General features: G+C 43.5%; 1 protein-coding gene across 15 annotated transcripts in view; it reads right to left on the bottom strand.

Annotated features, from left to right (window-relative positions):
• The window catches only part of RIMS1 (regulating synaptic membrane exocytosis 1), a 581909-nt gene that overhangs the window by 139440 nt on the left and 416528 nt on the right, over window positions 1–25941 (bottom strand). For 13 of the 15 annotated variants that reach the window (XM_063916791.1, XM_063916792.1, XM_063916794.1 and 10 more), the window contains one exon: window positions 9876–10096. The exons of the other annotated variants lie outside the window; for them this stretch is intronic. In XM_063916791.1, coding sequence (XP_063772861.1) covers window positions 9876–10096 — 221 coding nt within the window. The remainder of the gene's footprint in view (window positions 1–9875; window positions 10097–25941) is intronic. 15 annotated transcript variants of the gene reach the window in all.

The following is a 25941-nucleotide window of genomic DNA, read 5'->3' as shown; positions in this document are numbered from 1 at the left end:
AGGGTTCAAGCAATCTTCATTGCCCCAGACTGGCCAAGGAGGGCTTGGTACCCAGATCTTCAGCAGTTGCTCATAGAAGATCCTCGGCCTCTTCCTCCTTGAGAGGACCTGCTGCAGCAGGGGCCGTGCGTGTACCAGGACTTACCGCGGCTACGTCTGACGGCATGGCTGTTGAGCGCCGTATCCTAGCCAGGAAGGGTATTCCCGAGCAGGTCATCCCCACCCTTATTCAGGCCAGAAAGGGAGTAACGTCGAAACATTACCACCGTATTTGGAGAAAATATGTGTCTTGGTGTGAATCCAAGAAGGCTCCTACGGAAGAGTTGTAGTTGGGACGTTTTCTCCATTTTTTTGCAGGATGGTGTGGAGGCGGGCCTCCGATTGGGATCAATCAAGGTCCAGATTTCGGCCTTGTCAGTGTTCTTCCAGAAACAATTGGCCTCTCTTCCAGAGGTTCAGACCTTTGTGAAAGGGGTTCTCCACATCCAACCTCCATTCATGCCTCCAGTGGCACCATGGGACCTTAACGTGGTATTGCAGTTCCTTCAATTGGATTTGTTTGAGCCTCTGCAAAATATAGAATTTAAGTTTCTTACTTGGAAAGTGGTGATGCTTTTGGCTTTGGCATCCGCAAGGCGGGTGTCTGAATTGATGGCCTTGTCTCACAAAAGCCCTTACCTGATCTTCCCTGAAGATAGGGCAGAGTTGAGGACTCGTCAACATTTTCTTCCGAAGGTGGTTTCATCTTTCCACATAAACCAACCTATTGTAGTGCCAGTAGTTACTGGCACATTCACTGATTCAAAATCTCTAGATGTGGTTAGAGCTTTGAAAATCTATGTCGCTAGAACGGCTCGTATACGGAAAACAGAGGCTGTTTGTCCTGTATGCTCACAACTAGATTGGCTGTCCTGCTTCCAAGCAGACTATTGCACGTTGGATTAGTAATACGATTCAGCAAGCTCATGCTACGGCTGGTTTACTGTTACCGACGTCGGTAAAGGCCCACTCCACTAGGAAGGTGGGCTCATCCTGGGTAGCTGCCCGGGGGGTCTCGGCATTGCAACTTTGCCGAGCAGCTACTTGGTCAGGGTCAAACACATTTGCTAAGTTCTACAAGTTTGACACCTCGGCCGATGAGGACCTCAAGTTTGGTCAATCGGTGGTGCAGGGCCATCCGCACTCTCCCGCCCGTACTAGAGCTTTGGTATAGACCCCATGGTCTTGATCTCGTCCCCAGCATCCTCTAGGACGTATGAGAAAATAGGATTTTGATAACCTACCGGTAAATCCTTTTCTCCTAGTCCGTAGAGGATGCTGGGCGCCCGTCCCAGTGCGTACTTTACCTGCAGTTTAGTTATTAGAGTTACACAAGTTGTGTTATCTTAGTTTCAGCATATTGCTGCAATTGGTTCATGCCTGTTGGCGTGTGTTCTGTTGAATGCCATGTGTGCGGCATGGTTGAGGGTGTGAGTTGGTAGATATCTCACCACTAGTTAAGTAATTCCTTTCCTCGAAATGTCAGTCTCCCTGGGCACAGTTCCTATAACTGAAGTCTGGAGGAGGGGCATAGAGGGAGGAGCCAGTTCACACCCAATGAAAAGTCTTTAGAGTACCCATGTCTCCTGCGGATCCCGTCTATACCCATGATCTTGATGTCGTCCCCAGCATCCTCTACGGACTAGGAGAAAAGGATTTACCAGTAGGTTATCAAAATCCTATTATCTGCAGCACTGTTGCGTTAAGAGTATTAGGGAACTGCAATGTGCTGGGTCCCGGTATGAATGGTCGACCATGTTATGGTCGACAGACATTAAGTCAACCACTATTGGTCGACATTGGCATGGTCGACATGGACAAATGGTCGACACGTGAAAATAGTCGACACATGAAAAGGTCGACATGAGGTTTTTTTTTAACTTTTTTGGTGTTGTTTTCTGCGTAAAGTGACGGGGAACCCCAGTTAGTGCACCGCGTCCCCTCGCATGGCTCACTTCGCTCGCCATGCTTCGGGCAAGGTGACTTGCTCCGCTACTGCTGCGCTCGGCAAAGATTACCGTTCCCAATCGTAGTCCACGTGGATCGGGAAGTATGGAAAAGTTCCCCAAAATAAAAAAATGTGAAAAACTTATGTTGACCTTTTCATGTGTCGACCATGTGTCCATGTCGTCCATGTCAATGTCGACCAATAGTGGTCGACCTAATGACTGTGGACCATAACATGGTCGACCATCCAAACGGATACCAATGTGCTGGCATCTTCAAGGGGCCGGTCAGCACACTCTGCAGTCATCATATTATTAGCTTGAACTAATGTTTCGCTAATCTATTAAATACAAGCATCAACATCCAGGATCAGTCAGGGCATTTTCAAACAGTTCTACGTTTTGTTACTCTAGTAATTTGGGCCCAACATGTGCCAGATAACAGAACTAACCCAGTGCAGGGTTCTCCTCTCTCACCCGCCCATTATAGCACCAACCCCCAACCCCACGGCTATACGTATCTTGTGTCAGCAGTGCAGGGTTTTCCTCTCTCACCCGTCCATTATAGCACCAACCCCCAACCCCACGGCTATACGTATCTTGTGTCAGCAGTGCAGAGTTCTCCTATCTCACCCGCCCATTATAGCACCAACCCCCAACCCCACGGCTATACGTATCTTGTGTCAGCAGTGCAGGGTTCTCCTCTCTCACCCGCCCATTATAGCACCAACCCCCAACCCCACGGCTATACGTATCTTGTGTCAGCAGTGCAGGGTTCTCTCTCTCACCCGTCCATTATAGCACCAACCCCCAACCCCACAGCTATACGTATCTTGTGTCAGCAGTGCAGGGTTCTCCTCTCTCACCCGTCCATTATAGCACCAACCCCCAACCCCACGGCTATACGTATCTTGTGTCAGCAGTGCAGGGTTCTCCTCTCTCACCCGCCCATTATAGCACCAACCCCCAACCCCACGGCTATACGTATCTTGTGTCAGCAGTGCAGGGTTCTCCTCTCTCACCCGCCCATTACAGCACCAACCCCCAACCCCACGGCTTTACGTATCTTGTGTCAGCAGTGCAGTGTTCTCCTCTCTCACCCGCCCATTATATTTTCCCATCTTTGCTACAGCAGTGGGAGTCGTTGGGTATGGTGCACGCGGGATGTAGTTACGTGACTGGCAGTCAGGAGACCGCCGGTCACAACACCTCCACCCGACATCCCGCCCCTCTGAGAATACCGACAGTCGGCATGCCAACTAATAGGACTATTCCCACTTGTGGGTGTCCATGACACCCATAGAGGTCGCCACCGAGCCCACAAGGGGCTTGTTGCGCTCGCACCCTACCCGCCGGCATTCCGCTGCCGGGATCCCGGCAGAGATATGGTGACTGCCGGTCATATGGTGACTGCCGGGCATATCTGCCCCCCTGCAGTGCACGTGGTTTTGCCCAACTGCAAAAAAATGTGCTGCTGCGATAAGATACTGTAACGTGCAGAGAGAGTTAGATTTGGGTGGGGTGTATTCAATCTGAAATCTAAATAGCAGTGTAAAAATAAAGCAGCCAGTATTTACCCTGCACAGAAACAAAATAACCCACCCAAATCTAACTCTCTCTGCAAATGTTATATCTGCCCCCCCCCTGCAGTGCACATGGTTTTGCCCAACTGCTAACAAATATGCTGCTGCGATCAGATCTGAATTACCCCCCATATTTGCTGAATATTGAATTTAGCAAAATTTGTTGATATTTATCTGATTGACTCTAATTCTAATACACATTATGTGAAGTCCCATTAGTGCCCAGGCTTGGCCTTTCAGCTATACTAGTAATAAAATAAATACTTAAAAATATATTAATAAAAAAAGAGATTTTGATGTTATCAAAAACCAAAGAATTGCTTTAGTAAAATAATAAAGCATTTATAATTTACTTTTCTATTGTCATCATAATAAAGTAAATTTACTTAGGACTATAGTAAAATACTGTAGTCCTCAGTAAATATCGGAGGCTTCACCACACGTTGGGGAAGCTTTCGCTGGAGGGACCTGACAAATCTTTTCTCCCACGGGATGTATGGCTAGTGATACCCTTGAATGGTCAGGGAGATAGGAGGAAACCTAAATTAAAAGAATTCCTTGTCCAGACTCTGCATGTTTTTATACACTGAATACAATGCATATACAATATTTTTCATCATTTTGTGCATGATAAAAGTTTGTGTACATACACAATATTCATTTATGTTTCATTTACACCTAATACAGCCTGAAGGTCATTTGATACAATAATCTTAATCATGAATCCATCAGAAAGAAAAGGTTGCGTTCAAAAAAATTCTACCTGTGCTATTATGTAAGTGAGCAATATTATAAAGGCTTGAATATATATGGTAAATTTATGGAGGCGGAGCTTAAAAAACTACAAGGCGAGATTGAAAATGTCTACGAGAGCAGAATGAGGATTTTCTGCCCTGGCCACTGCAGTCATTGAATGACCTTGGGCAAAATAGCCATTACAAGTGCATTAAAAACATTTGTTTTAAGTTTCTTACTTTTTTCTACTTGCAACATTTTGTTGTAGATAAAAAAAATTGTGTAGCAGCATAAATAACATTTTGTATTTACCCTAGCAGATAGAATAGATTACAGTACAAGCATCTATCAACTGTTAAAGCAAACCATATTACTGCACTCAACCATTACATTACTCAGTATAACCAAAGTTGATAAACAAATATACATAATTAAAGATTTTACAGTTTGCTGATGAGAAAGTTTGATCATTAGACTTCTGAGGAAAAGGAAATGTTCAATTTACATAGATAATGGTAAATATCACTTGAAAGAATTTTTCTTACCTTTTCCTTATCGCTATGGCTGTGACTAGCATTCTGCTGCATAGTCAACTATCTCAGAGATATAAGGCAGATTAAAAAGGAGGCCACTTAAAGCCTGTCCTCATCAGTAGATCTATTCTGCTTGAATTTGCTCTGGGCAATGACATACCAAGCTTTTAAGATGTTTAAATTGAAACTTATATAATCATAGGCAAGATAAAACTCACTGACCTAATTTTGATAGAAGCCTTTAAAAATATTTTGCTTTTCATCTAGACATGATTAAAATTTCTCCTGAGAATACATTAATACAAAACTATAATTTCTAGCTAGTTTGCAGAATTATATAAAGGAAACAATAACAAGCAATTTTATAGCTTTACAGGTTTCTCAGTTGGTATTATATCTGCGTCCTGTATTTGCCGAACAATACAGTATCGCTGGTAGTGCCATTTGTCAATCAAGTAACAAATTATACCGATAGGGTTCCACTGTGTACTCCTCTAGCTATGTATATTACATGAGGTAGACATCCGGTGGCTCTCCAACTTGCCATATGCTAATATGTTTTACAGCCAGTTGTCTAAGCCTGTGGTATACATTAAGGCAGTGGTTCTTAAACTCAGTCCTCAGGATCCCACACAATTCATGTTTTCCAGGTAGCCCAGCAGATGCACAGGTGTATTCATTACCCACTGACCCATTTAATAAGATCCACAGGTGCAGCTAATTTTTCCACTAGTGATTCTGTGAGGAGACCTGGAATACATGCATAGTGTGGGGTCCTGAGGATCGAGTTTGAGAACCTGTGCATTAAGGTATCTGGTCACATGATTGACAGTAACCATAGCCACATTCAAAATGTTGGCACAATGTCAGTCGATGCCGACATTCTCAGAATGTCGATATGGTTACATGATCGACAGATGCAATGTGAAATGTTGACATTCTGAGGATGCTGGCAATTAGGGTGCGTGTGGGTGGTTAAGATTAGCACTAGACAGAGGGTTAAGGAATAAGGTTAGAGATAGTGGGGAAATACTTACAAAAACCACCAGTCACTCAGAGGTCTGACACAGAAGTGACGGTCAACTGACCGGACCCAGAAGCAATGCCGGGCAGTACGGATGGTGTAATGGTTAGCATTACTGCCTCACAGCACTGAGGTCATGGGTTTCGATTCCCACCATGGCCCAACTGTGTGGAGTTTGTATATTCCCCCCGTACTTGCGTGGGTTTCCTCCGGGTACTCCGGTTTCCTCCCACAATCCAAAAATATACTGGTAGGTTAATTGGATCCCAACAAAAATTAACCCTAGCGTGAAAGTGTGTGCGTGTACATGTGATATAGATTGTAAGCTCCACCGGGGCAGGGACTGATGTGAATGGCCAAATATTCTCTGGAAAGCGCTGCGGAATATGTGTGCGCTATATAAATAACTGGTAATAATAATAATAATAATAATAATGCTGGAGCCTCTGGGAGAAGGTGAGACCAGCAAGCACGGTTTGTTGACACTTGATCATGTCGACACATCAAATGGGTACACATGATGAATTTCAACATGGTCACTATGAATATGCTGCAGGTTGGCAGTTCGGTCATGTCGACATGTTACATACATAGTAACATAGTAACTAAGGTTGAAAAAAGACAATTGTCCATCGAGTTCAACCTATCTGTGGTCTCCTGTGCAGTCTAATTATAGGACTAGTTCTTTTTATGTTAGGACTAGTTATATTAACTATAATGCATGCCTACGCACCATAACCCTGAATATTCAATAGGAATTTATCTAACCCATTCTTAAAGGTGTTGACTGAGTCCGCCATTACTACTCTCTCAGGCAGGGAATTCCAAACACGTATTGTCCTTACTGTGAAAAAACCTTTTCGCCTCAATGTGCGGAAACTCCTCTCCTCTAACCTAAGCGAGTGACCACGTGTCCTCTGTGCTGATCTTATAGAAAACAGGTCCCTCCCAAGCTCTGTGTATTGACCCCTTATATATTTGTAGATGTTGATCATGTCCCCTCTTAGTCTCCTCTTTTCCAATGTAAACATGCCTAGCCTTGCAAGCCTTTCCTCGTATTCCAGCGTCTGCATGCCCTTGATTAGTTTGGTCGCCCGCCTCTGAACCTTTTCTAGCTCCAGGATATCCTATTTGTAATATGGTGCCCAAATTGCACGCAGTATTCAAGATGTGGCCTCACTAGTGATTTATATAATGGGAGTATAATACTCTCGTCCCTTGCATCAATTCCCTGTTTTATGCATGCTAATATCTTATTAGCCTTCTTTGCTGCACTCCTACTTTGGGTACTGCTGCTTCATTTGTTATCTATGTGAACCCCTAAGTCTTTTTCCAGTACAGAATCCCCTTAATATTACCCCATTTAGTGTGTAGGTGTTATTTTTGTTCTTGTTACCACAGTGCATTACCTTACACTTGTCTGTGTTGAATCTCATTCTCCATGTTGACTGTCAACAAATTATAACCAACAGAAAAATATAGCAAAAACCAACCAGGTTTAATACGCATCTGCACTTTTCATCTGGGGTCATGAAGTTTCTAAGTATCATGGAATAAAGTGAAATAATTTTAGTAATTTCTACTAAATATGGAGAAAAGAAAATGGTATTATTGATTATCTGAGCAATGTTCTCCCTGTTGTCAATTTCACGGGTGCTCCACGGGGCTTTTTAACATGCCGCCCAGCACTATTCTGCCCCAGCAGTCTAAGCTTACATAACTATGACAGACACAGTAACAGAGGTCTTTAAGAGGCAGGGCCAGTTTGGACATTGCAAAGAGGATCGACAGAGAGTGCAAGTAAGCACTGGATACAATTATATCTGTGTCCAGCCAGCAAGTGGGTTGTACACACAAGAGTCTTTAAAAATGATTTTACACAAGACTAGAGGGGACATCCTATTAGCCCCAATGCAGACGTCCTTATCCCCGGATGTCGGCCCGCAAAGCATAATCTCCAATAAGCAGCCACTGGAGCCGCGGTAACACATGAGATCGGGAACTTATCCACAAGCCCATGAGTTCCCGGGGACGTAGCTGCAAGGAAAAGTCAGTGTAAAAAAAAAAAAAAAAAAATGGTCGCATGTGGGACCTAAAAATATACAACATTCATTGAGGTGAGTGTCCTGCCATCCTAACCACAGGCCACAGTGTCCCGCTTGAGGGAGGGTTGGGGGGGGGGGGGGCACTCTCTCTCTCTGCTGTTCTGCATAGCAGAGCAGCAGCGCCTCCGTCAGCCCTAACACATGGACGAGTATCACCTGTGATTGATAGAATCAGTGGCAAAGCTGCGGAGGGTGGGACTGAAGTGGCATGTGCCCCAGTTGCTTGATGTGGGGGGCACAAGCTACCAGTTATGTGGTTGCACAGGGTGCGTGTGTGTCTGTATAGTGTAGCTCCCCTTTGTGTAGTGACTGTGTCATGCATGGGAAGGGGCGGCCTGGTTATGGGGCATGTTCATTGGCAGAAATCAAGACATATACTACAAGCAGGTTTACAGACTTCTTGACTAGAAAGATACAATCACCACCTTGGTAGGATGGTGCAGGGATACTTTCCAACCCAGTCAGACACGCTCAGTCAGTACCATGAAACTCAGCACAAGGGGTCAGAGGAGTATGTGCTGAGCTCTGAGGACACCTGATGGAGTGATTTAATTAGAGGATGCCTTCAGGAGATCTCACCTGTATTGTTCTTCCATGGAGCCCTGGCAAAATACATATACAAAATTGAAATATTGGGAGGTATGATAACAAAGATAGTGACATGCATCACTGAATAGGGGGGGTGTAATGGCATTAAGGGCATGTGAGAAGCTCTGATGGCATCTAATGGAAATGTGGAGTAGGTCTGATTGCATAAAAGGAGGCCTGACAACTTATGAGAAAGTTTGATGAATAAGTAAGGGCACATGTCTGAGGGTTACCCTTTCTAAAATCCTTTAAGACCGAAAGTATTTAGGTATTTGTATGTATGTAAGTATGTGTGTAGGGGGGAACGGACTGAGCAGATTCCCTGTTCTAGGTAAAAGAAGGCTTAGCTTCACCCCTAAGTTGAATGCAGTTGTGCATCAAAACCACATGCTCCCTGATTACAAATTTGGAAGTACCATCCTGCATGTTGTAATATCTTCTGACAGTCTAGAACAACTGCAACGCATAAACCAATGGCAAATGCCATTGTAGGGTGATATTTATTTCTAATATTCATTGTGATTCTGTTTTTAACTTGAGGTATCAGTACTCCTTAACATCCATTTCAGATTTCTCTGTTTTTTGTTGTTGTTTTTTTCATAAAATAAAAACAAATGAAAAGATAGTGATTATTTTCTGCTTCTTTATATAAATGCTGAGTAAACATTAGGTACAAATAATACATTATGTCACACAGTTTCTACCATTTTATTCCAGTGATCCAAGTATTTTGTGTGTACATAATTATTAATTAACAACATGCGTATGTGTGCGGTACTTCAAGAAATAATAAATGTTTGCACTACACATCCAGAAGTTCAAAGTGCTGTGTCCTTCCTAATCTGTTACCCAAATCATGGTAAATAAATCATTCAAACCTTACCATCTGCAGTATGTTAGAGCAGTCTGTATCACATTAGCTTTGTATAACCTATCCTTCACATTTCCTAAAGGCAGGAAAACTGTAAGAGAATATCCAAAGGCACCATGCACAGTACAGCAAGAAATAAAATAACTAGAAAATCAAGGTGCAAAGAAAGGTCCAATATCTATAGGAAATAAGTGGTTAGACTGAATGAATGTATAGTTTTCTTCCCTTGCGATAAAACATCAATGTAGATGATTTCACCTTGAATGCATTCCTGGAATTTTAAGCAATCTCTAAAGAACATTAAGCTCTTGTGCAATAATAAAAAAAAAAAGAAAATGCAACAAATCACTGCAGCTGCTGATATATATTACTTTACTCCAAACTACCAATATAGATGACAAATAACCAGTCTTTTCAATTAACAATAAAGAACAGACACAGGACCACTCACCTGTTTGGCTAAGCTGTGATGTGCTTCTACTCCTCCGAGATACTATGGCAACTACTTTGGCACTCAAACTTGGCCGTCTTTTCTTTCCACATGTCCCAACTGTACCTACAGCTGTATCGGACTGGCTCCCATCATTGTGTTCCAGCTTGTAGATCTCTCCACTTACACTTGTGCTCTTTGTAATGATTCTCCCTGAAGAACCCATCCGTCTGCCTTGCATCCTAGGTGTAAATGAACTATATGTTGGGATTAAGAATGCAACGATTCTGGGGTTTTGCATACGCGGAATGAGAAATAGAAATAAAATGTATTTAATAACATGGTGCAAATCACACATACATTATGTGCTGAATCCCAAATGTACTGTAAAGGACAATACACACTAGAAGACTTGAAAGATGAATAATGTGGAATATGAGCAATGTCCCTTGAACGCCCTGACAAACGAGATTGATGTACACACTGAGCTTTTTTACAAACGATCTGAACGACGAACGTTTTGCTCATCTGGGATTGAGGGGGTTAAGGTGCATGCATGGGAGACTGGCCACCTGCTTTAAACGACCACGGGTGCTCACATCGTTTGCTGTGTACACACTAGAACGAACTGAACAATTTGATCGCTCACAACCGTCATTATCGCTCATATCTATGGAAAATATCTTCTAGTGTGTATGGTCCTTAAGTCAGGCTATCGTACAAATTGCAGCATGTCAGTAAATAAACTATAGTTCTTTGGATACAACATTGTATTAAACAATAAATCAGAATTACGTCATCTTCATAACCTTATTATTAAATCAATGAATAATCTGCAGCATAGTCCTAGCTTGTCCCAGTTCTTTTTACATTTTAACTATACAATATCTGACTGAGAATTTGAGCAGTTCAATAGGTATCTACATTCTACTTCCATTCATATCAAAACACTATGGGGGGAATTCAAATGTTTGAAAAGTCGGTTGGGTGTCTGTTTTTCTTGTCTATGAGATAGGAAAAAACAGACACCCAACTGCCTTTTCAAACAATTGAATATCCCCCTATATTGGACATTTGTGAGGAATAATCCTGAAAATATAATAGACTTTTTAATATACATTGATATATGGTACATTGTATTTACACTACTTTATACGGATTACGGTCATTAGGTCGGCAAGACTTAGGTCGACAGTCATTAGGTCGACCACTATTAGTCGACATGCACTGGGTCAACATGGTCAAAAGGTCGACATAGTCATTAGGTCAACATGGAAAAAGGTCGACATGAGTTTTTCACTTTTTTTTCTTCATTTTTTGAACTTTTTCATACTTTATGATCCACGTGGACTACAATTGGGAACGGAAAAAAGTGCAGAGCGCAGCGGTAGCGGAGTGAGGCACCTTGACCAAAGCATGGCAAGTGAAGTGAGACATGCGAGGGGACACGGTGCACCAATTGGGGTTCACCGTCACTTCACGAAGAAAACTACACCAAAAAAAGTAAAAAAACTCATGTCAACCTTTTTCCATGTCAACCTTGTTCATGTCAACCCAATGGCCATGTCGACATTTTGACCATGTCGACCGAATGCATGTCAACCAATAGTGGTCGACCTAATGACTGTCGACCTAAATCTTGTCGACCTAATGACCCATACCCAATTTATACTATGGTAACTTATTGTGAATTCTATTTTATAATGAGTAAAAAGCAATCCAAAAAGTCACTGGTAGGCTAATTGGATTCTGGCGCAAAATTAGCCCTAGTATATATGCGTGTGTGTACATGTGGTAGGGAATATCTATTGTAAGCTCCACTGGGGCAGGGACTGACGTGACTAGCTAACTATTCTTTCTGTAAAGCGCTACAGAATATGTGTGCGCTATATAAATAACTTAGTAAATAAATAATAGTGTTGTCTTCAATTATAACCTGGGAGTAATAGTCATCATTATAAACATTTAATTTATTATTACATAACACTATTTTACCAGTTTAATATAATGATTTATACTATGGCATGCTAGAATTTTATGTTTTCAAATTTTTATATTATTTTTAGTTTTCTTTTATGCTGTTACAAATTTTCTGTACATCATTTTCTTCTCATCATTTTCACAAGGGGACAGGATCTGCTTTCTGCAAAATGCAGTGGATGAGTGACCTACAGTAATTACCTAAAAAAGTAATTAGCTTGTCACAGAAGGTGAAACAGTGAATTAAGTTCACCACTGGCTGCCCCGTGCCACTCACATGACCTGCATGTAAAGGACCAATACATAAACTTGGCGATTCCCCCAATTCCCCGTTCTGATTTGCAGATTCTCAATCTCCATTTCTCTGCTAAAATCCAACGATCATTTTTGGGTTGGAATCAGCGAATCGAAGATTTCCAACATGTTGGATTTTGAAGATCGTTGGACACAATCATCGGAGACAAAGCCAGGATTTTGCAGATAAACTGTTGATACATAGGCATAATCAGATGACTATAACAAAGATGATGGAGAAAGTCAACCTGGAGCTACAGTAGTAGCTGAAGTGTTCATGCTCATGGACCGTGTCGCAGAACATGACCATAGATGTGCAGCTGCACTTCCAGGTTTACGGAATCTGGAATTGTAATTAAAAACAAACAAAAAAACAAACAATATTGAGCAATATTACATAAACTGTATATTTAGGTCAGTGAAAAGATGTTACTTTTTTGTGCTTAATGATAATTCCTGATCCATATCCTGTTTACACATCTCAACAATCAAACGTTTATGGTGATAAATAAGCTAATCAAAAAAAAAAAAATCTTATGATCTAAAGAGAACATATCTAACCTTTTGTTTTACAATGTTCACGTGAACACATTAATATATATCAAATGCTGCACATTATGTAGTCATAATTTCGACAATCACAATTTCTACCTCCTTTGACGCCATAATGTTGAATGTCATAATATTTACATGGTTAAAATGTTATCACTTGCAAGATGTTGACATGATATGTTGTCACAGTCAAAATGTTGTTAATAGAAATATTAGGGTTAGGATCAAAATTCGGTGTCAAAATGATGCACCTATTGACATTATGGACATGTCGACATTCTCTACCTGTCGACATTATGGCATCTATATAGTGACTGTCCACATTGTTTTTTGACAATACATACCAAAACTAGCTAAATAATACACATGCAATATCTGATTTTTTGTACTTAACTGAATAGAGGTACTCATACATGAATGTTCCGCCCATGTTATACAGTAATTCCACTTAAGCAGAGTTTTGTGTAGCTGGCACTCAATAGGACAGGATGCGGCTCAAATGGAGCTTTACAAATGAGAGCATTGCTGCCTATAAGAACTACAAGGATGTTCCCAGTGGCCTTCTGGGTAATGTAGGGTGATTTATGTTATAGTACAGATGTGGCTGTGTTGTCTGGAGTTGCAGTATGATTGTGTTAGGGTCTCCTGCCCTGTGCTGCCACGTCGTCATGGCAACCGGGAGACAAGTACTAGCGGAGTAACCTGAGCGCAGCTGATACTCCGGTTCGGGTCTTTTGCTGTGCAGTGGTTATAGGCTCTGTGCACGGCAGGGGATCCGGTGCTGGTTTTTGTGCTCACAGTCTGTGAGGTCTGAGTGGGGCGTGGACAGCACCTGCTTTATAAGGCCTCTTTCCAGGTTAAGCAGATGCTGCTGAATCTTTGTTGGTTAGTCAGTTCCTGAAAGTTAGCCAGTACTGTGTAGCTTTGTATTTGTTTGTTGCTTACTGCAAATAGGCCTGGGGATTTGGTATTACACTCTGCCAATCCAGACCTAGCAGTAAGACTGGAGTCAGTCGTTTAGCTTGCTGGGGTTCTGTTACTACTCTGTGAACTTAGCAAGTTTGCGGCTGTATTCTAAGACTTGCCTGTCTAATCCTGTCTCACTGTGCTAGGTGTCAGGGGTCAGTTTAGTGGCAGTAAACTGAACCTGTGCACTGCAAGTGAGAATTAGGATTGTGGAGACTCTCCTTGTGTCTATCATTCCATCTCTGACCAAGGAGTTTACTGCCACACCCGTTGGTAACCCTTTAGGGTTTTGCTGTTGCCCTTAGCAACAGCATTTCGGGTTCTCTATGTATTAAAACACAACATCTTGCTTTTCCCATCTGAGCATTTCTAATACAAGGGAGATACCCAGTTCCTTAGCCTCTGGGCTTCTCTGTTCACTTTGTGTGTATTTTGTTACCCTATCACCTTCTGTGTACGTTATGTCATATTCCCCAGTCTGTCTGTGAGTCCATTTGTTGTGCATAACAGTTCTGACACCAGTACTTTCCTGCAGGCACTGGTGTACATAACATATTCAGCAGCCTAATACTCCTGTTGAAATTTTGTGGGAATATGGAGCATACCCCTCAAAATACGTTGCAACAGGTGGTCGATCAGGTGCAGGTCCTGACTCGACAATTTAATGATCTGCCCATTAAAATGCACACCTCCCAGGCTGCTGGCGGAGCTCCCGCAGCAGCAGCACCTGCAGGGGTTAAGGAGCCGAAAGTAAATCTCCCGGATCGTTTTTCTGGAGATCGCTCGCAGTTCTTTTGTTTCAAGGAGAGCTGCAAGCTATACTTCCGGCTTAGGCCTCAGTCTTCTGGGTCGGAGATTCAGCGGGTGGGCATAGTGATTTCCTTGCTACAAGGAGACCCACAGGTCTGGGCATATGGGTTGCAGCCTGACTGTCCGTCGCTTAAAAGTGTTGATGCTTTTTTTACGGCACTGGGCATGTTGTATGATGACCCTGACAAGACGGCCTCAGCCGAGGCTCAGATTTCGATCCTTAAGCAAGGGCGAAGGCCAGTTGAGGTTTACTGTACGGAGTTTCGGAGGTTGGCCCATGATACCCAGTGGAATGACCCAGCCCTGAGACACCAGTACCGAAGAGGTCTTTCTAACCAGATAAAGGACCAACTGGTACAATATCCCTTGCCTGATAGCTTGGATCAGCTCATGCAGTTATCCATCCGGGTGGATAGACGGCTGAGAGAGCGTAGGCTTGAAAGGGAGACTGAGATTTCCTTCCTTCCCAAGGGAACCTCAGACTCTGAGGAATTTTCCGAGGAGCCTATGCAGATTGGGGCTACCCGCCTCTCCTCGCGTGAGAAGACGCGGAGGAGACAGCAGGGGTTGTGTTTGTACTGTGGGAATAAAGGTCATGTGGTAGTATCATGCCCAGAAAAGCCGGAAAACTTCAGGGCCTGAGGGTAATGGGAAATATCCTGTCAGGCCAGAAGTCAGAATTTCCCAAGAAGACTTTTATCATTCCGGTGACCTTGAAGATCCTCGGTCAAACTGTCAAGACTGAGGCCTTTGTGGACAGTGGGGCCGACAGGGTTTTTATGGACCGCCAATTCGCCCTGAAACACTCTGTTCCCTTAGTACCCTTGGCATCGGAAATTGAGATTTGTGGGTTAAACGGGGAACCATTATCCCAAGGTAAAATTACCTCTTGCACTAGCCAGATTTCTTTGTTTATTGGAGCCACACACTCTGAAAAATTGTCCTTTTATGTGACTGTCTGTACTTTTGCCCCATTGGTGTTGGGGTTACCCTGGTTAAGGGCCCACAATCCTCAATTTGACTGGGTCTCTGGGAAGATTCTTAGTTGGGGTACTGATTGTTTCAGGAGTTGCTTGAGCCTTCCAGTCAGGCTCTCGCAGCTAAGTTTGCCAGGATTGCCAGGGTGTTATGCAGATTTTGCGGACGTGTTCTCCAAAAAAGTTGCAGAGGTACTACCTCCCCATCGCCCCTATGACTGTGCCATTGATTTGTTGCCAAATGCTAAGCTTCCCAAGAGCAGGTTGTACTCCCTGTCACGTCCTGAGACTCAGGCTATGGCAGAGTACATTCAGGAGAACTTGGCTAAGGGATTTATCAGACCTTCACAGTCTCCAGTTGGGTCGGGGTTCTTCTTCGTGGGTAAAAAGGACGGTTCGTTGCGACCCTGCATCGACTTCAGGGAATTGAACCGTATCACGATTAAAAACTCATACCCACTGCCTCTCATTTCGGTCTTGTTTGACCAGCTTCGTACTGCCACCATTTTTTCTAAGATTGACCTACGCGGTGCGTACAATCTAATCCGAATAAGAGAGGGGGATGAATGGAAGACTGCCTTTAATACCCACTCAGGGCATTATGAATATTTGGTGATGCCTTTTGGGCTCTGTAATGCCCCGGCAGTCTTCCAGGATTTCATGAATGATGTGCTCAGGGAATATTTGGATAGATTCTTAGTTGTATACTTAGATGACATCCTAATCTTCTCCCATTCCCTGGAGGAACATCGGAAGCATGTACGCTTAGTCCTCCAGAAACTCAGAGACCACCGGCTTGGGGCGAAGCTGGAGAAGTGCGAATTTGAAGTTCAGCAAATCGCATTTCTAGGATATATTATCTCCCCAGAAGGTTTCCAAATGGAGGGTTCCAAGGTACAGGCAGTCCTGGATTGGGTGCAACCCACTAGTTTGAAGGCGCTTCAGCGTTTCCTGGGCTTTGCGAATTTTTATAGACGATTTATCGCTGGCTTTTCGTCTATAGTGGCGCCCTTGGTGGCACTCACTAAGAAAGGGGCGGATGTTGCTCACTGGTCTTGTGAGGCTAAAGCGGCTTTTGCCCGTCTCAAAAGGGCATTTGTTTCGGCCAAAGTGCTGCGACACCCAGATCCAGAGCGTCCTTTTGTGGTGGAGGTGGATGCCTCTGAGATGGGTATTGGGGCAGTGCTTTCTCAGATGGGAGTGTCTGATAATCGCCTTCATCCCTATGCTTACTTTTCCCGTAAATTTTCGCCTGCCGAGATGAATTATGACGTGGGTAACCGGGAATTGTTGGCTATTAAGGATGCACTCGAGGAGTGGAGACACTGGCTTGAGGGGGCTAAGTTTGTGGTCTCAATTCTCACTGACCATAAGAATCTGGCATATTTAGAGTCAGCGAAGCGTCTCAATGCCAGGCAGGCACGATGGGCTTTGTTTTTTGCTCGCTTTAATTTTTTGATAACATATCGCCCTGGGTCAAAAAACATCAAGGCTGATGCGCTCTCGCGGAGTTTTGCTCCAATCCAGGAGACCACCGAGGAGCCGTTGCCCATTGTTTCCCCATCATGTATTAAAGTGGGCATTACCCAGGACCTCTTATCATTAGTCCTTAGAGCACAGGAGCAGGCTCCTCCAGACCTTCCGGTAGGTCTTTTGTTTGTGCCTCCTAGGTTAAGACAGCGAGTGTTCCTGGAATTCCATGCCAAGAAGTCGGCAGGTCACCCGGGTATTGCCAGAACTCGGGAGTTGCTATCTAGGGCGGTGTGGTGGCCCTCGGTGGCTAAGGATGTGGATCAGTGGGTTCGGGCATGTGACATCTGTGCCCGAAATAAGACTCCTAGAGGGGTTCCTGTTGGCCCATTACATCCACTCTCTATCCCATCTAAGCCATGGACCCACATTTCAATGGATTTTGTGGTGGACTTGCCCAAATCCTCGGGGATGACAGCCATCTGGGTTGTCGTTGACAGGTTTTCGAAGATGGCGCACTTCGTTCCACTGGTTGGGCTGCCATCGGCCAGACGCCTGTCTGAATTATTTATGCTGCATGTTGTGCGTCTCCACGGGTTGCCACTTGATGTGGTCTCTGACCGCGGATCCCAGTTTGTGGCCAAATTCTGGAGGGCATTTTGTTCCGATCTCCAGATTTCTGTCAGCTTGTCGTCAGGCTACCATCCGCAGTCTAATGGGCAGACTGAAAGGGTGAACCAGTCCTTGGAGCAGTTCCTCAGGTGTTATGTCTCCAAGTGTCAGACTGACTGGGTTGCTCATCTGTCCATGGTGGAGTTTGCCTATAACAACGCGGCTCACTCTGCTACAGGGATCTCTCCCTTCCTTTGTGTGTATGGGCATCATCCTAAGGCCAATTCTTTTGACCCCCTGGACTCCTCTGTGGTTTCGGTCCTTAGAGGTATTTGGCGGAAAGTGAAGAAAGCCCTTGTGTCTGTGTCATTAGTGACCAAAAGGGTTTTTGATAAGCGGAAAAGACCCTGCAGCTTCAAATTAGGAGACTTCGTCTGGTTGTCTACCAAGAATTTGAAGTTGAGACAGCCATCTCATAAGTTAGGCCCCCGGTTCATCGGCCCTTATAAGATCACCAGGGTTATCAATCCGGTGGCATTTCAGTTAGATCTGCCCCGTTCTTTGGGTATCAATAAAACATTTCATTGTTCCCTTTTAAAACGGGCGATTAGGAATCCTTCTTCCAGTGGAAGACCTTCCCCTCTTCTGATACGTGGCCAGAGGGAGTTTGTTGTTGAAAGGATTCTTGACTCCAAGGTGGTTCGGGGTCGGCTGTCATTTTTGGTGCACTGGAAGGGGTATGGCCCGGAGGAGCGGTCGTGGGTGCGCAGTTGTGATCTTCATGCCCCCAGACTGATACGCTCTTTCTTCTCGCAGTTCCCCGATAAACCCGGTGGTAGGGGTTCTTTGACCCCTCGTCAGAGGGGGGTACTGTTAGGGTCTCCTGCCCTGTGCTGCCACGTCGTCATGGCAACCGGGAGACAAGTACTAGCGGAGTAACCTGAGCGCAGCTGATACTCCGGTTCGGGTCTTTTGCTGTGCAGTGGTTATAGGCTCTGTGCACGGCAGGGGATCCGGTGCTGGTTTTTGTGCTCACAGTCTGTGAGGTCTGAGTGGGGCGTGGACAGCACCTGCTTTATAAGGCCTCTTTCCAGGTTAAGCAGATGCTGCTGAATCTTTGTTGGTTAGTCAGTTCCTGAAAGTTAGCCAGTACTGTGTAGCTTTGTATTTGTTTGTTGCTTACTGCAAATAGGCCTGGGGATTTGGTATTACACTCTGCCAATCCAGACCTAGCAGTAAGACTGGAGTCAGTCGTTTAGCTTGCTGGGGTTCTGTTACTACTCTGTGAACTTAGCAAGTTTGCGGCTGTATTCTAAGACTTGCCTGTCTAATCCTGTCTCACTGTGCTAGGTGTCAGGGGTCAGTTTAGTGGCAGTAAACTGAACCTGTGCACTGCAAGTGAGAATTAGGATTGTGGAGACTCTCCTTGTGTCTATCATTCCATCTCTGACCAAGGAGTTTACTGCCACACCCGTTGGTAACCCTTTAGGGTTTTGCTGTTGCCCTTAGCAACAGCATTTCGGGTTCTCTATGTATTAAAACACAACATCTTGCTTTTCCCATCTGAGCATTTCTAATACAAGGGAGATACCCAGTTCCTTAGCCTCTGGGCTTCTCTGTTCACTTTGTGTGTATTTTGTTACCCTATCACCTTCTGTGTACGTTATGTCATATTCCCCAGTCTGTCTGTGAGTCCATTTGTTGTGCATAACAGTTCTGACACCAGTACTTTCCTGCAGGCACTGGTGTACATAACAGATTGGCATTTGTTACTCTCCTATAGGTTATGCTTAAGTTGCTTTTGTTCAGTGTCTGTTAAATGTTTTATATCTGAATCTGAAGGAAAAAGGCATAATGACCAACAGCTTGGTAAAAACAGAGTAGGTCTAAGGCCAATTGGTGGCTTCTTTGATACGAGGGCCAAGTGTGGGTCTGTTACACCCACACGCACTCACTACTGTCCACGGCTAGTAAACATTACAGCAAAGTCTTCCTTCAATCGGGGTGCTTGGCAGGGCTTCTGTAGTTTCCCAGTTTGATCACTGGGGCACCAGAGGATTCAGTTTTGATATAAAAAGCATTACCTCCTCACCAGCCTACAAAATTTGCCTAGATCAGAGGTTCCAAAACTCAGTCCTCAAGGCACCCTAACGATCATGGTTTTAAGGATATACATGACTGAGCACAGATGGTTAAGTCAAACTGATTGAGGTACTAATAGATCACCTGTGCCCAAGCTTGGTTATTCTTAAAACCTGCACTATTAAGGTGCTGTAAGGACTGTGTTTGGGAACCTCTGGGCTAGATACATTTAGTAATAAAGTGTATTTAACATTACCTTAATGCAAGCAATAATCCACATGTACTACTGAATCAATGCTATACCATTTGTTCCCATAAAGCACGTGTCCCACATTATCAGGCCAACTTCAGTGGATCCAGGGGCGTTTTAAGAGAAGAGAGGACACGCGTGCAGCCTCCGTCGCAGTAATGCCAGAGTCTACTGCGCATGCGCAGGTCTCCGGGAACATGGCGCCCATGCCTTGTTCCCGGGGACACCTCTAGTGTGCATGCACAAAACACTCAAAAATGGCAGTGGCGGCCATTTTCCTAGTGATCTGTGCCCGCACAGCAGGGCCTCCGTCGTGGGACTCCGGAGGGGTAAGTATATTCTATGGGTGCAGTGTGTGCGGTGGGGGCCCCCTTGGACCAAGGGACTCATGTGCACCACACACACTGCACCCATTTTAGAAACGCCTATGAGTGGATTTGATATGTGCAATGCAGAAAAATATCCTATTTTAGCTAAACATACTGTATACTCAGTCACAAAGGTAGACATAGTCATCGGTTACGGAGGTTTGTTGGGCTTGGGGAGTGTGTGAAAGATTGGTCATTTTTACACTTGGGACACCATCTAGGGCCAAACTAGAGATCCTGAAACCAAACATGTTCTAGAATTATGTTTTCATTGTGTTGGAAAGGTTTAGGAGGAAGCAAGCAAAGAATTGTTTGTTTAGCTATAAATTATCCTACAAAGTAACAGACTAAATCAAGAAGGGTTCGGTATGTATTACCGGCGGACAAGATGCTGGCTGTCCATATCCCCGACAGTAGCATCCACCCGTTAGAATGCCGGCAGCTGGCTGAGCGCTAAGAGTCCCCTTGAAGACTTGCTGCGCTCGCCAAATTGCAGGCTCGGTGGCTCGCTGTGCTCACCACAGGATCTAATCCCACTCTATGGGTGTCATGGACACCCACGAGTGGGAATAGCCCTGGTGCGCTGGGATTCCAGCTGGCGTCACTGTCCGACAAACTGACTGCATCCCATTCAAGAAATATACCCCATATCATAATAAGATACTAGCATAGTTTATATCTATAACAGATATGGGCACATCATTTGACCAGCTTTCAAAAACAAGTACTGTGGTTGGATCAGGAACTGTGCAATTCTGTTTAATGCACTTCCCTGTGAAATATTGGTGATTCCTTATGAAGAAAGCTGCTCTAGCTGCATGACTAACACAAACTCCTTTACTTCCACACTGAATTGGATCCAGTGTTTTATGCTGTGTAAGGTCTCCTATGATGGACAACACTACCATCATGCTTAAGGTGATTTAATAGAAGTCATATAAAATTGATTTAGTAGCAGTCATAAAGGCAGTGCTAGAGTAATAATAAGGCAGCAAGGGACCATTGCCAAGCGTCCCCCACACATGAGGGGGCACTGTGGAATATAAAACCTGCTTCTGTGTGGCATAATGTGAACTGGGGACACTACAATGTGTTTAACACAATTGTGGCACAGGGAGTATTTACACATTATACTCTTTAATAACAGCATTAGCATATCATACTATTTTTGGGGTTGTTAGTTAGTTGCCCTGGGCCCCCGCAAACCTTAATCCACCCTGCATGGAGGTGGAAGTAGCATTCAGAAGTACACAGTAAGAAATGGAACTTAAAGGCAGGACCTCCCCCCCCCCCCTCCCTGAAACTTTATGGATTTTGATTGATTTTAGCGTCAAATTTAGCCCAATTTTTTGTTTAATTTTTAACACAATTGAATGCAATACAAAGGCATATTAAGTGATTGCATTTAATATCTAATGGTATTTTATTAAATAGTGTTTACAGACTCTTTACACAAGCTTAACTTCAGTAAAATCCTTTGGTGAAATAGCACGAAATAGAGAAAGGCATCAGACTCATCTCATTTTTCTATTATTTATTAGCAGAAGTTTTGCCATTCATTTCAATAATGATTCATAATGGCGTTTCCAGTGTTTGTGTGTGCTACATGCAGAAACCCAAGTTACATGAATGGGAAAAGCTCTGTACAAGCAAAAGAGGTGTTTTTTTTTTTTCTTACTCATCTCACTTATTTCAAGAGTCAGAAGTAGTGAATTTATTTTTGGCAGTTTCCATGGCGACTTACTAAATCGATCTTTTCATAGATTGCACCTGTCTTCTTCTTAAGAGCAGAAATCATTCAATTTAGTGATTTTGCAATGGTTCTTTTTTTTTGTTTTTTGTTTAGAAACTTCTGACTTCTATGGCAATTTCCATTTTCATCTCCATGATCATCACAGAAAAATAGTTATTTCAATAATTTTTTAAGAACAAGTTTCTTATAGTTTGAAACTGGAAAACTATTGTTATACTAATGTTTGGTATTATTAAGGAAAACATCAACAACAAAAAACTTACGTAAAAGCACTATTTCTGAAAATCTTTAGATTTGACTGCAGGAACCGACTGGAGTTTAGAGTCCAATACCAAATTAACCACACATAGGGGGAGATTCAAATGTTTGAAAAGTCGGTTGGGTGTCTGTTTTTTCCTGTCTTTTAGATAGGAAAAACAGACTCCTAACTGACTTTTCAAACATTTGAATCTCCCCCATAAAGTGTGATGGACATGTGGGGGGGGGGGGGGGGGTCTGATGGGAATGTAGAGATCTCTGAGGACATGTAGGTGTATTTGATGGGCAAGTAAGGGACATGTGTGAGATGTCTGACTGCATTTAAAAGACAAGTGGGGAAGTTCTATGGCTTGTGAAAAGGCCAGATGAAGTCCAATGAGCATGTGGGGTACTTATTGCATATGTGTGTGGAGGTAACCTTATGGCAATTGCATAAATGTGAGCGGCTTGTGGGCATTTATGATTTTTATTACTCAGAACATGTGTGTGTGAATGGCGCTGAACCAGTTACTTGCCTGGAGCCCACTGGGGGTCTTAAAGCGGCTCTGATGGGATCTTGAGGCTAGCACAAGAGCTGGGTACTTGAACAAAGTGGTGCGGGAAGGGTGGGAAGAAAGGCTGATATGTGCGTGTGTGTGTGTGTGTGTGTGTGTGTGTGTGTGTGTGTGTGTGTGTGGGCGGGGTGTATTTGGAGGTAAAGGGTGAAATGTGGAATGATGAAAATATGCACAAAAAGAAGCTATGAGAGCGATTATGAGTTAATGAATTGTTACTTTTATTCCCCTGTTTTAATGGGGTCAAATGCAAAGAGAAAAAAAGATGTAGAAAAAAACAAGCTAAAAAAAAGAAATATTAAAAAAGAACAGGTCTTGAGTATTCAAAAAAGTCTCCGTCAGTGCAGTGTCACCATAGGAGGATTCCCACTTAGTGTGGGGATAAGGTTATTTTTTAGGAACATCTTTATCCATAAACTCCCAATCCCAGAGTTTATGTACCTCCTTGCTGTTGTGCGTCCGGTATTATGCAATGTAAGTGTGCGGCGTCCCACTACCACTAAGCACTTACCAGTGGGTGCTACTGTATGTCCTTTGACTCACTTGCAGCTGAATGTGTGCCCTGTAGAGCTTTTCACTGCGGGTGTAGTGTTGGGGGTAACTGCTTATGTCTGCGACCTCCCTGTGGGTGCCCATCTTAGCTCGGCCCTTGCCATCCCGCTGAGGATTTGATTGATGAGGATCCCGGTATGTGGCATCGGCTTCCCTGTGGACGTCCCGCTCTCCTCTACCCTGGCCAGGAGCGGTGTGTCCTGCTCTCCTCTTGCCGCAGGTGTTCCTAAAAAATAACCTTATCCCCACACTAAGTGGGAATCCTTCTATGGTGACACTGCACTGACAGAGATTAACAAGTTTCAGTGACTTTTTTGGATACTCAAGCACACAACAGGAACGTTAGTTCTTCTTTTCATTGTTGTTACATTTTTTAGCTTGCTTTTTTCTACATCCTTTTTCTCTTCGCATTTGACCTCACATAACAGGGGGGGTAAAAGTAACCTTTAATTGACTCATAATCGCTCTCATAGCTTCCTTTTCTGCATATGATTTTCATCATACCACATTTCACCCTTTACCTCCAAATACACCCCTCCCCCCACCTCCCTATATACAGTATTTTAATTTCTTCCCACCCCAGTGCAGCACAGTATCGCCATTGCTCAATACTTACCTAGAAGGATGGATACCTTCAAGATACAGCAGCGCCTACCTTACATCTGTGGAGCGCGGTGTTAACCCTCAATTAGAACTCATAACTTGATCAAAGTGAACGACTAAAAATCTGTAGTAACAATAACAGCTTGCCAGTTTAAAATGCAATACCAAAACTTGGGCAATCTTGCACTAGATTGCTTTTAACAACCAAGTCTAATTATTTTGTTTTTCGTTTTTGGACTTTATTTTACTTGTTTCATTTTACTTATAACTGTATTCTCAGCACTCCATGTACAGTACTTAGAAGGAGGTTGTGATGCCCTGCAAGGCTTTTAAGTGCTCTGCTATCTCTCGTTCTCATTGTGGAGGAGCTGACACCTCTTCACTTTTTAGTTTATAATGAAGGAGAGTTCAAGAATTAACTACTATAGCACTAAGTGGGTCTGGTTTTCAAATTGGAGGATGTACTCTGGAGTTCAGACAGTAACCTTTCTCCACTTTTTTGTACTGTAGAAGGATGTTTTTAATGGCAACCCCAGTTCATATAGCTATTCTGGTCTTGAGTTATATCACGTCGTAATATCTTATACTGGGTTGATTGCAACAAGGGATGAAATGGTTTGTTGAGTTTTTGTGTTATAGGCAAGCCCTCTTTGAACTGGACCAGGGAGGAACCTCCCTCAGCTCATGCCTGCTCCATCTGGGAGAGCTTTAGCTAGGATTATCCATTGATGGAGGCACTATCGATGGGTGATGGTTATGACCATTGATGGTAGAAACAGTGATGGTTCGTAGCTGCACATGCACAGAAGAAAGGAGTCCACAGCCCGTTGCGCACCATGGAGAAAGTGATGAACTGTGTATCATCAGCCCGCCACTACTGCCAGCAAACCATAGTACTATCCATTAATTTCAATGGCCAACCCTAACTTTACCTCACTCAGGAAATGCCACAAAAATTAGCTCTCACTAACATGTACATTTCCAATAGCATACAGTTGTGGCAGAAAGTGTACACTCTACCTCTTTCAGCAAAGCTCCTTTATATGGAGGTCTGTAGTGGTGCACATGTGCAGCAAATATGAACTTTGGTTGTGCCTATTTTTTAGGTTGTACAGATGTATTCACTTATTAATATATTTGGTTGTATTCTTTGCAAGTCTGTTTACTTCGCCTGTTCCATGTGGTAAGCAAATTTCCAAATGGATGACTAGATGCCCGATGTGTGCCTCGCAAAGTGAAGAACTGTAGTCATCTCATGTCTGGTAGGGGATGCTGCTAAAATGGCTAAGCCTACGTGGATGAGATGTCTGGCTCAATCCATCATTTACGTGCATCTGAGGGAGGGAAGTGAAAATCTTTCCTCTATTACCTTAGGATTCATGGAAATGATTCTACTCCTCAAAGGTCTATTTCCCACTTACATTAAGTGCTATCGGGAAATAGCTCTGCTCTCTCTACCAGATCAGTGAAGACTTCCTGGACTGAGTACCATGGGGCCTTGACTGAGTAGCTATGATGTCATTTGCGTAGCAAATAGGAGGCTGGCCAAGTAGGAGGCTGGCCAAGGAATCCAGAGCTCTACAGCTCTTCAGGCAGTTAGGCATCTAAGCTGGCATCCCAGAAGCAGGGCACAGTTCCAAACGAAGTAGCAACTATACCCGACCTAGAGCTAGCAACCTGTGTGGCTTCATAGGACACCAACCTTTTGTTATATTTCTTTTGATAATACTGTAGGTCTGTGACCTATTATGCTTTTATTCACTTTACAACTTTCCCACCTTCTCAAAATAATACTTCATTGCAATACTGCTCTATTTTCAAGTTTTTAGTGATGACATTTAAAAGAAACCCAGAGTCACACAGATGGAAAACCAAAGACAAGTCGGCATATTCAAAATCTTCCATAGCTACATAAATTGAAATTTATTTGAGTGCATCAATCTCAGGTGTAATTTCAGCTACAAATTGTAAATCAATCAAACAATCGTTGTAATGTACTTTTCCTT

The sequence above is a fragment of the Pseudophryne corroboree genome, chromosome 4, assembly GCF_028390025.1.
Source record: "Pseudophryne corroboree isolate aPseCor3 chromosome 4, aPseCor3.hap2, whole genome shotgun sequence".
NCBI classification, from domain to species: Eukaryota; Metazoa; Chordata; class Amphibia; order Anura; family Myobatrachidae; genus Pseudophryne; species Pseudophryne corroboree.
Note: the sequence above shows the minus strand (reverse complement) of the source record. Positions and strands in the feature narration are given on the sequence as shown.